Source organism: Phoxinus phoxinus (assembly GCF_949152265.1).
Source record: "Phoxinus phoxinus genome assembly, chromosome: 1".
Lineage (NCBI taxonomy): Eukaryota > Metazoa > Chordata > Actinopteri > Cypriniformes > Leuciscidae > Phoxinus > Phoxinus phoxinus.
In genome coordinates, this window is record NC_136876.1 from 10,251,213 (window position 1) to 10,263,407 (window position 12,195).

General features: G+C 40.4%; 1 protein-coding gene across 2 annotated transcripts; it reads left to right on the forward strand.

Annotated features, from left to right (window-relative positions):
- The first annotated feature begins 1,639 nt into the window (after positions 1–1,639).
- LOC307000019 (alpha-2-macroglobulin-like protein 1) lies at positions 1,640–9,290 on the forward strand. 2 transcript variants are annotated; one of them, XM_079615222.1, is made up of 34 exons: positions 1,640–1,856; positions 2,063–2,243; positions 2,307–2,463; positions 2,574–2,626; positions 2,753–2,773; positions 2,870–3,035; positions 3,108–3,192; positions 3,269–3,383; positions 3,460–3,580; positions 3,661–3,770; positions 3,848–4,018; positions 4,106–4,330; positions 4,400–4,612; positions 4,691–4,840; positions 5,068–5,217; positions 5,306–5,381; positions 5,564–5,684; positions 5,760–5,985; positions 6,068–6,191; positions 6,264–6,385; positions 6,464–6,515; positions 6,610–6,693; positions 6,782–6,958; positions 7,060–7,135; positions 7,223–7,379; positions 7,471–7,545; positions 7,630–7,792; positions 7,867–8,051; positions 8,141–8,362; positions 8,438–8,559; positions 8,660–8,741; positions 8,828–8,911; positions 8,979–9,084; positions 9,165–9,290. In XM_079615222.1, exons 1-34 carry the CDS (start codon positions 1,774–1,776, stop codon positions 9,203–9,205), a joined length of 4,296 nt encoding a protein of 1,431 aa, XP_079471348.1. In that variant the 5' UTR covers positions 1,640–1,773; the 3' UTR covers positions 9,206–9,290. The 2 variants fall into 2 exon arrangements, with proteins under 2 accessions (XP_079471348.1, XP_079471347.1); XM_079615221.1 differs by having other exon boundaries at positions 5,564–5,985.
- Positions 9,291–12,195: the final 2,905 nt, after the last annotated feature.

The following is a 12,195-nucleotide window of genomic DNA, read 5'->3' on the forward strand; positions in this document are numbered from 1 at the left end:
TACTTCTTCTTGATTTTTTTATCATGACAACAATATCATCAGCATAAGCTGATAACCTAATTTTACATTCAGATTGCGGTATACTAATTCTTGATAACCAAACTCTCTTAGCGTCTGCCAGAGGTATTTATGCTCAACCCGGTCAAAAGCTTTTTCCTGGTCTAAGGAAATAAGACCAAAGTCTAGACCCAATGATCCAGAAATGTCTCTAATTAAATGAATATGGTCAAAAATAGACCAATTGGGAACACAGTATGTCTGGTCTACATGGATGACCCCACCAATCACTTCTCTCAATCTAATTGCTAAGGCTTTGGATAAGATATTCATAAGATCTGACACAGGTCTCCAGTTCTTTATGTTTCTGAGGTCTCCTTTCTCCGGTAGAAGGGTGATCAAAGAATGCATATTTCTATTTTGGTCATTTTTCTTTTCAAGTCCAAAAAAAATTGGTTGGGCCATCCATCGCTACACTTTGAAAGCGTGAGCGCACCAGAGCACCCTGTGCTTTAACACCCAACAAATCATCCAAAACTTTCTTTTTATCTTAAATTTAACACATTCTCTGTCTCTAACGGATTCCATTACATTTTGAATTTCAATTATTTCTCTCTCTAGATCTTCCAGAGATCGGGAAATGTCTATAGGAGCATTGAAAGTATACGGCACAGTTGCTGTATCTCAATTTTTGCATTATCCCACCATTGCTTTATAGGATCAAACAATGACTTCCTATTCTTAAATTGTTTCCAACAATAGCCAAACACCTCACAAAGAAATGTATCCTGCAATAAAACAGTATTAAAGTGCCAATAAGCGCTTCTTGGCTTTACATTAGTAATAAAAACATTACAGCTGACTAAACCATGACCTGAAAAGCCTACATGTGAAATTGCACAATAATAATAATTTTTAATACATTTTTATTAAAATAATTTTTTATTTAAAGTCCAAAGTTATATACATAGTTACCTATGATCACGCGCGTGAACTCGACAATCGACTACTGTGGACTTCGACCGAAAACAGGATGTAAATACAGGTATGTGCGCTGGCTGAAAAAACATCATTTGTATTCATATCTTTGACATCTAGTGCAGTCAGATTCACTCGTGTTCACTCTGAAGGAATCACTCAACATGGCTGGGCACTTGTAATGACACATCAAGGATGATAAGAGAAATAAAAGCAGGTTTAAAATTTGCCCCATTCAAGTCAATAGGGTGCAAATTTTAAAAAGAGGATAACACGGTGTAGGCAACACCGATTTTTGACGTTGTTCTCTGTATTGACAGCACTCCAAATTTAAAAAAAATGTAGCTCAATGTTAAAATTGACTGGAGTTCTCCTTTAACTGAAAGCAACTTGCACTGACAATATCTTAAAATATGTTTGTTTGTTTTTTCCCTAAAGGCACATGTATAAAAGCTACTTAAATGCCCTAATTGAACAAATGCCTAATCCTGGCTTAATCTAAGCACCGTCTGTGAAACTGGGCCTACATGTGTCACTGGCAGTATTTAGATGTGTTTTAAATCAATAGATTCACCAGATAGAACTCAATTAACTCAATTAATTCCAGGTGGTGGTTAATCAATTAAATGAGCAAAATAAAGTTAGCATTCCCTGACAATTAAAAGTGTTTAAATATCCCTGCGTTCAGTGCAGAGGATTGAGAGAAGCAGCAGCAATAAACAGTGGTAGAGTAAGAGAAGCGCTCTAAGAATTGTGAAAGAGACTTAATTTTGGTTTGGTCTTGGATGATTTTTCCTCATGGCTGTGAGGGAGACTAGTGTTTGGAAAGGGCTCCTTTTAGCCCTTTTTCTCTTTGCTGTTGATGGACAGAAACCAGGGCCGTAAGTACTGTTAAATGTGATTTGAAAGGAACAAGCATTCTGTTGTTTGTTTTATGTTGTGATTAACTAAACTTTGTAGATGGTGAAAACGGTCTATGTGAATCGATTGAAACTTTTTCAACGTCATTGTAAAAGATCACTACTCTTCATTTGTTGCTATCCAGTGATAAACTAGATGTCCTGTGGTTTCTATATTTTTTTCACAGGTTATTCATGGTGACGTTCCCTGCAGTGATTGAGTCTGGATCTGATGCCAAATTATGCATAACTCTTCTGAAGCCCCAAGAGAGTCTCACAATGACAGTTTCTCTGCTTGATGACAAAAGGATGACTCAACTTGTGCAGCAGGTTTCTTCAAAGCCATTTCACCGCTGCTTTAGTTTCCAGGTCTGTTATCATGAGACATTGCTCTTTCTTTGTCTGGTTTGAGTTAACTGAGCTTCTTTACAGGCTCCTCGAGTAGATAAAGAATCTGTGCAGACGCTGAAGGTAGAAGTTCAAGGGAAGGTCTTCAGAGCGACTGAAGAGAGGAAAGTCATGTTCAGACGTTACCTGCCTTTGACCTTCATCCAAACAGACAAACCCATCTACAATCCAGGACAAACTGGTGAGCAGTGAATGACCCTTGGTTGAATATTAAAGGTGTAGAAAGTCAAATCTGCTACAAAGTCAGATCAAGTGCATTATGCAATTAATGCAAGTTCATTGTCTTTGCAGTGAATTTCAGAGTTGTCACTATGGATGCCAAATTTGTGCCACTTGATAAGATGGTAAGGTCTGGCCATGAAATTGCACATTTATTGCAGGTCATTTTTACTTGAGCAGTTTTGCAGTTCTCTTCAATGACTGCTGCAATGGTGTCTTTTAAATGCTTAATATTTCTGTCTGTCTTTCAGTACAATCTGGTGGTGGTGGAGGTGAGTTTGTTCTGGTGCAAGTCTTTGAATGGAGCTGCTGCCACTTTCTGTAAATTTTGGTTTGCTGTTTTTATGAGCTGTTCATTGTTTTAATAGGACAATAACAATAACCGGATTGGTCAGTGGACAAACGTTTCTTCAACGAGGTGGATATTGCAGCTTTCTCATGAATTAAACCCAGAGGCTCAGATAGGGATGTACACACTAAAAGCTTTTATTGGCGACCAAATGACCTCCCATGTTTTTGAAGTGAAAAAATACGGTAAGTTGTGATTGATGTGCAACAGTTCAACGACAGATCTGAGATCTTACAGTGTTTTTATTTCTGGCTTAGTTTTGCCCAAGTTTGATGTGACAGTAAACGCACCACAGATGTACAGTGTTGCAGATGTGGGACTGAAAGTTGAGGCTTGTGCCAAGTGAGTGAAACCTACAGATATTTTCTTATCTTGTGGTTGGTCCGTTCTTGATTTTGTTCCTTGTGACGTTTCCCAGATACACATATGGCCAACCTGTACCTGGCCAAGCCTTGTTGGAAGTATGTCGTGAGCCGTTTTCATATGTTGTGGTTCCTGATTTGACCCGTCAATGCCTGGAGAAAACTGCAAAGGTTTGACTCCTGCCTTACAGTGGAGGTTTTTCTTCTGCTTGTGCTTGACTTATGTGACACTTTGTTCTGTTACCAGATGAATGCCACTGGCTGTGCCTCCCTTACCGTCGATACATCAGTGTTTTTCAACACCAAATTTGAAAATAATATGCAAGACACTTTTCTTGTAAATGTGAATGTCACTGAGGAGGGAACGGGTGAGATTGGCTGATCTGAACCAAAGATATGTGTATGGAGGAAGTTAACTTGTTTATGAGTTGGTTTAATTTTTCCCCAGATGTAGTCATGTCAAAATCTGCAACAGTGTCCATAACGTTTGAAGTTGGCAAAGTCATGTTTTTGGACACCCCAGAATATTTTGAACCTGGATCAATGATTAATGGGAAGGCAAGGAAAAAAGTTAATTCCTTGTTGCAGAAGCCTTCACATCGGTTCCCTTTCCTAACCTTGATCATTCCCAACAGATCTCGATGTCTCGTTTCGTTGGTACTCCAATTGCAAACAAAGTGGTTTATCTACTGGATGGTAACAGCTGGCCCAACAAACTGCTGATGAACCTGACCACAAATCAGAATGGACTGGCCTCGTTCTCCCTCAACACTGCTAATCTTCCTAAAGCTGCTCTGAATCTTGTGGTATGATTTGCTCTTTGTATTTTGAGATGTAGACATTAAATTTATCTAAAAAATAAATAAATAACGATTGCATTCATTGTTCCCCAGGCAAGTGCGACTCCAGTGGTTGTTAATGGTTACAAATCGCCATACTTTACCACGGACACAAGGGTTGTTAAGCTTCTCCACCCTGATTCTCCCAACAACCCATCTAGTGAACTGACTATAGTGAAGCTTGAGCAGCCTCTCAAATGTGGTGCTTCGTTTCCAGTGACTGTGAAGTATTCTTTTGTTGGAGAGGCTGGCGACTACAGTGTTGACATCATCTATATGGTGGGTGGACATAAAAAAAAAAATAAAAAAAAAAAATATTAGGAACTTATGTATCTGTTTGTCTGTCAGGTCTTGTCCAGAGGAGTGATCGTCCTCCATGGATTTCAGACAGTCAAAGCGAGGGCTTCTAATACAGTCACGAGCGGCTCTGTGTCGTTCCAACTGTCTGTCAGTGTCGATATGGCTCCAGCAGTGCAGATTCTGGTCTACTGCGTTCTGCCCAGTGAGAATGTTGTTGTTGGTAGTGCGTCGTTTGACACAGAAACTTGTCTCCAAAACCAAGTATGATGTGCACTAGCATCTTTTGTCTTCAAGTGGGGAATGGTGACATATCTTACAGCGTATTGGTCCTTGTTCCAGGTGTCTCTACAGTTCTCTCCTGCTACGGCTGTTCCTGCTGAAGGAAACGTTCTGACTGTCTCTGCTGAAGCAGGATCTCTGTGTGGCATCAGTGCTGTAGATCAGAGCGTCTGGATCTTGGAGCCAGGAAGACGTCTGAGTGCTAAAATGGTATCCATGTGTAGTTAAATTCTTGTTGGTCTTGACTGACATTCAGGTTCAGCTTTAGAATTTGAGTTGTGCTGAGATCAATCTTTTGTTGTGATTGTAGCAGTTTTAGTGTACGTCTTAACATCCATTCATGTTCTGACATAACATGCCAAACATTAATGAATTTATTCAACATTTTTCAAAAGTGACATACCTGAACACTTTTTTTTTTTTTTTCATGGTTCCAGGTGTTTGATTTGCTCCCAGTGCAATCACTATCAGGTTACCCATACAACGTTCAGGATGAACCAGAGTGTCTAGGTTTTCGACCCCGTCTAGCTTTTGATCTGGATCCTGGCTACACTGATGCTACAAATCAAGCCTACACAACCTTCAAGGTAGAAAAACATATTTTGTGACTACATACTCATGAACTGAGTTATTGACTTTAAATCTGTATTGTGTTTTGACTTGTCACTCCAACAGAGCCTGGGAATGAAGATTGCAACAAATCTCGCTGTACGAGCCCCTCCGTGCCTGCTGTATCCCAGATTCCCAGGAGGTAGGTCTATGCAGAGAGGCCATTCTTTCAATGAAAACAAATTATGCATGACTTGAACTTTCATTTAGTTATGTGAGGTTAGACCTCCTTAGTGGAAAAGCAAGTTGTGGTGTTGGGTGTTTATAATTTCTATAGATGCAACAAGAGGGGCAGTTTGGTGTAAAATTGCTTGTCTTTTTCAGTGATGAATTTGAATGGTCCTGTAGCAATGGCTCTTCCAGATGGAGGTGACACTTCCACTTTAAAAGTGACTGTCAGGACTTACTTTCCAGAAACATGGCTCTGGCAGCTTGCCCATGTGGGGTTAGTGCCTTCTAAAGCTACTTACCCAGGTTTTACTTCTCCTGTTCCCCTTATTTCTCTTCTGCTGTCTTTCAGAAAAACTGGATCCACACAAGTTCCCCTCACTGTTCCTGACACCATCACCACATGGGAAACCGAGGCATTCTGCCTGTCCTCAAAAGGTTTCGGTCTTGCTCCTCCTGCTCTGCTGACGGTCTTCCAGCCTTTCTTCCTTGAGCTCTCCCTGCCGTACTCCATCGTCCGTGGGGAGTCTTTTGATCTGAAGGCCACGGTCTTCAGCTATCTTTCCAAGTGCATCATGGTCTGCCATGGTTTTCTTTTAGATCATTTCTGTATAGAGAAGGTCATGTGTCTTTGCTCCATGTGTTCCGTTTCATTGACAGGTTAAAGTAACACCAGCTTCATCCACGGCCTTCACTCTTAAACCATATACTGAACCGTATGTGTCCTGTCTTTGTGCCAATGGGAGAAAAACCTTTAAATGGGTTCTCTCAGCTTCTGTTCTAGGTCAGTTTTGGATCATCTATCTAAATTGTTAGTGTATATTTGGTGTTGCTCACTTCCTGTCTGTTACTGCAGGAACTGTCAATGTGACCGTCAATGCTTCAGCTGAAGTATCCCGGACCCAATGTGGCACTGAAGTTGTGACTGTGCCGACGAGAGGACGCATTGATGTAGTCACACGAAGTCTATTTGTCCTGGTAAGTGTTAACCAGCCTTCTGGAGTCTGGTCATGGACCTCATGCTGCTTTACTGATATTGTTTTAATGCTTCTATAGCCTGAAGGAGTTGAAAGGACAAACACCCAGAGTTGGTTATTGTGTCCAAAGGGTTTGTTTGCACTCAATGATTCCCAATACATTATCCATGTACAGCCAAACATTAGCCTAGCTCTAAATGCTGATCCATTCTGTTCGGTCTGCAGGAAATGTTCTTTCTGAAGACGTGACTTTGACATTTCAAAAAAACGTGGTTCAAGGATCTGCCAGATGCTCAGTTTCAGTCCTTGGTAAAAAATGTAATTCAGTAGAAACTGACATGTGAAGGTTGGTAGAATAACGGTTTCTGATGTGGGTTTTATGCTTGACCTCTTATAGGGGACATAATGGGTCGTGCACTGAAGAATCTAGATGGGTTATTACAGATGCCATCTGGCTGTGGAGAACAGAATATGATCATTCTTGCTCCGAATATTTACATACTGCTGTACCTGAAGGTCACAGGGCAAATCACTGCAGCCATCCGAGAGACTGCAACAGGCTACCTTCAGAGCGGTATGGATGACCAAATCCACTTTACATATATAAATGATAGTCCAATGGGAAGAGCAGGACTAGGCATTTAGTATCCTACATGTGGCTTTTGACCCAATCAGGATACCAAGGAGAACTAAACTTCAAACACAGCGATGGATCATACAGCACGTTTGGTTATGATGAATCAAATACATGGTGAGTTTCTCATTGTTCTACTGTGTATAATCTGCTGTGGCACCAGCTTTTTGTAAGTTCAGTTTGTGACCTCTTCTCCACGACCAGGTTGACCGCCTTTGTCCTGAGGTCCTTTGGTCTAGCGAGGCAATTTATCTTCATTGATCCAAATGTCCTGCAGAGTGCAAAGGATTGGTTGATCAGCAAGCAGGGTTCAGACGGCTGTTTCATGCAGCAGGGAACTCTGTACCATAGTGACATGAAGGTGCGTTACATGTTTATAAATGCACTGGAAAACTATGGATTAGGTTTGAGACTTTTCTTATAAATTAGATTTTATTTTATTTTTTTATTAGGGTGGAGTTGGTGACGGTGTGACCATGACTGCCTACATTGTTGCATCGCTGCTTGAACTAGGTGTCCCCTCCATGGTAAAATTGACCCAGTAGTTGTATGAGCTCCTTGCAGATGACCTTCCTGTTCTGGCTGTCTGATATTTGTTTTGGCTTTTTTAGGATCCCGTCATTACCAACGGTCTGTCATGCTTGAGGCCTGTCATTGGGAACCTGGGAAACACTTATGCAACGGCTCTGCTGACCTACACCTTCAGTCTGGCTGGAGAGACCACCACTCGAGCACAGCTTTTAACTGCCTTGGAAAACCTTGCCATTTCTGAAGGTAAGATTTACCAGCTTGATGTTGGTACATCAGGGTCTTTGGCATAAACTTTCTCCCCTCCATCTCATCCTAAGGCACTAAGCTCCATTGGTCTCAGACGACATCTGGTGATACTCTGGCGGTGGAGATCAGCTCTTACGTTCTACTAGCAGTTCTTGCTGTTCAGCCTCTCACGACGGCTAATATGGCCTATGCTAACCGCATTGTCAACTGGCTCGTGGCCCAGCAGAATCCCTATGGAGGCTTCTCCTCCACCCAGGTGCCTCTGACTACCAAACATGAGTGCAATCATTTGGATTTGGATTTTTTTTTATATATATATTTTTTTAATCTGGTACTTGTTTTTAGGACACAGTGGTAGCTCTTCAGGCTCTGTCTGTGTACGCTGCTCAAGTGTTCAGCTTGGATGGCTCCAGCTCCGTCACCGTACAGTCCTCAGTAGTGGGAGGAGACTCTTATAGCTTCAAAGTGAATCGGGACAACAGGCTGCTGTATCAGGAGAAGTGGCTGAAGAACGTTCCTGGCAAATATAGTGTTAAAGCATCAGGATCCACTTGTGTGTCTGTGCAGGTCTGTATCTTCACCCTCTCTATTTGCTGTGCACATCCAAATCTAAATGCGTTTTTTTTTCTACTCATACTATAGGTTGCATGTTTCTACAACATCCCAACACCCGTTAAAGTTTCCAGGACACTGAGTGTCGAAGCGAAGGTGACTGGAGACTGCCAACCGCTTGGAGCCAATCTTATGTTGAAGTTCAATGTGAAGTAAGTAGCATTGTGTCCTGAAACTGATGTTTATGACTCTTACAAAAATGAAGCGCTGTTTTTGATCTTTTTGACTAAACCTCTTTTCACCCTCATTCAGATACAATGGTGTAAAATCAAGCACTAACATGGTTCTAGTAGACATTAAGCTCCTGTCAGGCTTCACGGCAGACACGTCACTGGTTTGTATTTAAGATTGTTTAGAAAGTTCTAAGATGCTTGAAGCTCCTTCAATTGTAATTGTGTAAATGATGTCTCTTACCCATAGCTTGGTTCTTCACCCCAATCGTTTGCCCCGCTAGTGGAACGGGTTGATGTTGAAGATGATCATGTCCTAGTGTATCTAAAAGAGGTGAGACTGGGTATATTACTAGCTGCCATTTTCTCATGTGCTGTGGTTCATCCTTTCTGTCTCACAGGTTCCCAAAGGCGTCCCCATGAGTTACACTCTGCAGCTGAAACAGGTTCTTGCAGTGAAAAATCTCAAGCCAGCAGTCATAAACGTTTATGACTACTATCAGACAAGTACGCTTTCGTCCTAATCTTGCTTTGCTCTGGCTGAATTCACAGTTAACAATCCAGTTAATTTTCTGCTCCTATTTCAGGTGATTCCTTTGAGACCACCTACACATCGCCCTGTCTATGATTTGATTCAGTACTGGCTGTTGGATGCGTGACTTGAATAAAACCACTTTTATACAACCAGTTCTGTTGCTTGTTCATTATCTGTGATTGTTTGAATTAGTCAGTGTTCATGAGTTTCTAGTTGTCCTGTGACTTCTAATCCTTAACATGGCTCACTCGAAGTTGCAGTTCTTTTTTTATTTTAACTAGCCATTTAAAATTGAGGTGCTTTGCTTGCAGTTGACCCTTCATTAACTGGCAAATTTAACTTTCTTTTCCAACCATGGTAATAAGTAATAACTGTTCCAATGCCTGATCAGTGATTTTCTGATTTGTATTCAAATTCAGACAATCTTTCTCAAACCATTCAATACTGTTTATACATCTGTAAATCAAGCCAATGACTAAAATATCAAATCGCATTGTTTCTCTTAGTAGGATAAAAAAAAAATATTTAAACTGATTAAAATGTATGCAGAAAGTAATCAAAGAACGCTCCATTTCCAATAGCCCAAGCTGTCAATCACACAACGTGAGTTTTTGGACACTTGCCAAAACTCGTTACGTTCTCAATGCTGCTGTTACACTGCATAATGAAGCTCTTACTTTACTTCATGTTTGCATTGTTATTTGGTGAAAGCATTCGTGAGTGCAGAAATTGCCTAGCAATGCTGTAATCTTTTCATTCATGCGATCAACAGACCGTCTGTTCAATACTCATCACGGCAACCTTTCATGTGATGGAATAGATCTAAATACTTTAAAAACTTCTCACGATTCGTTAATCTTGATAGCTGTAAAAGTATTTGAGAGATTTCCACATGTAATGCTAGCTATTTAAATGCAAACATGTCAACCAATCACAGCAGTGGGCGTTAGCACAAGTTTCACAGCAGACACGCCTTTTCAAACAGAGCGTTAAAATCTGAGGCTAAAACCAGGATAGGAAAAATGCCTTTTATATCTAAATTATGACAATTTTTCATGTAAAAATCAGTTACATTATATAATAAAATAGACAAATTCATGACCCCTTTAACACAGCTTTTAATTTCACACTTTTAATTTAAAAAAGGGGTTAGCACTGCTTTTTACCTGGGGTTATGAAACCCTAGCCTGGTTCTACCAGACTCTAGTACATTTCATTTGTACAGAGAGTCTGGCCTCTCTCCATTGACAAGCGTTAACTTCCTTGATGGCGGGTACTTTGTTGAAGTTTAAAACTATTGGATCTGCCCAGAGTCACTTTGGATCTAACCAATCGCTAACGTTTGGTCGTGACGTATGACGACTCAAACTAGCGCACGACCTCAACGTCATCATTCTCAGCCACTCCCTCTGTTCGCTGATTGGACCTGCAAAAAAATGATCGGAGAAAACCCAAGAATAAACCCACAATCCCAGACCTAGTACTGAAGGAAAATGAAAATTGAGCGGAAGTACGTAGGAGGGCGGAGCTAGGCTAATGAAACCCTGCTCTGGAGCATGATTAGCTCTGCTTTTATTGTGTTAACTCCACGTTGCGGTGCCAAACTTGTGAAATGATGCAGTGTTAGAATGTTACAACTATGCTTAGCAACTGACAACTAATCGTGAGCCTTCTATTCACGCACTTTAGGCAGTCACGGAAACACTGCGTGGTGTATGGGCATTTAGGAATGTGCAGTGTGAAACGACAGCTTATGAAAAACCAGGATTAAATGAAACACCCCTTTCCGCTGATTGGCCAACATCAAATCGTGCCGTCATCAGTTACTCAGTTATGCGCAACAGAATAATAGTAATACGGCCCGCTGCTACAGTTGTACGGATTATTAAAGCATTTATTGCAACTCCATGTCATCTCTCTAATGCAATCATTTGACTTAAGACCGACGTTGATCTGCTTGATCAATGCAGAAATATTTTTGGAAACATATGCAATTGCTGAAAAAATAAGCAATTTAACAAAAGTTAAGGGTCAAGAGCCCAAATAAAGCAAACGCTGATCACCATGGTGACCTCAATCAAAACATTTTCAACAATCATCTACACATCTGTTAATTCTCAATAAAACTTGTGTAGACGTCTGACAGAAATAGTCAGTCTGGTTAGTAATAAGTGAAGCTGGTAATGCTGTTTGTGGAGTTGTTCAATCCTCTTCTGCTGAGATCTTCACAGATTTAATGTATTTTAGTTGATTTCATCTAAGGCTGTGGCTGAACAAAGTTGTGGTTTCTTCATCACTTTTCAAATCCATGATGCCCATGTTCTCCAGCATGATTTGAGAGGATCCAAAGGGCATCTTGAGCAATAAAAAAAAATCTGACTGTCTGAACAGAGTCACATGATCAATAATACTTATTTACTTGCATAGAAAAAGTAGAAACATTTTTGTTTAAGAAAATTCCGGGTTTAATGTATATTTTCAATTATTAACTAGTGCAGCCAAACAAGAGCTGCATTTACAGTAATTAAACTACAGTCTTCACATCCACTTTACAGAAACACAAAGTCGGTCACACAAAACAGGTGTGAAGATGTGTCTTAATGACCAAATATACAAACCAGGAATAATTTCACCTCACAGATGGATCACAGATTTAATCAGATGTTAAATTTAACCCCTCGGATAAATGGTAACGCTTTAATAAATCATTTTATGTATGTCGATGATCTGGCTATTGTTTCCCCTAGCAGTGCTGGATTTCAACAGTTGCTGAATATATGTTCTGATTATGGGCTCAAATATGACGTGCAGTATAATGCTAAGAAGAGTGTTGTCATGATATGCAGAACAAAAGGGGATAAAGACCTCAACTTTCCAGTTTTTTTATCTGGCAGGCAAAGTGCTAGGTGTTTGTAATAAAACAAAATACCTGGGGCACTTCCTCACAGATCAATTGTCTGATGATGATGACATGTATAGGCAGTGTCGTATGCTTTATGCTCAAGCTAACATGTTAGCAAGAAAATTCTATATGTGTTCAGACAATGTTAAGATAAGGCTCTTTCAAGCCTACTGTCCTCCAC

Bases quoted from the DNA above. Each gene is read 5' to 3' on its own strand.
- LOC307000019 (XM_079615221.1), top strand. From the start codon at position 1,774: ATGGCTGTGAGGGAGACTAGTGTTTGGAAAGGGCTCCTTTTAGCCCTT. The intron at 2,464-2,573 runs GTGAGCAGTGAA...TTGTCTTTGCAG, and splicing joins CTACAATCCAGGACAAACTG to TGAATTTCAGAGTTGTCACT. The intron at 3,771-3,847 runs GCAAGGAAAAAA...CATTCCCAACAG, and splicing joins GATCAATGATTAATGGGAAG to ATCTCGATGTCTCGTTTCGT.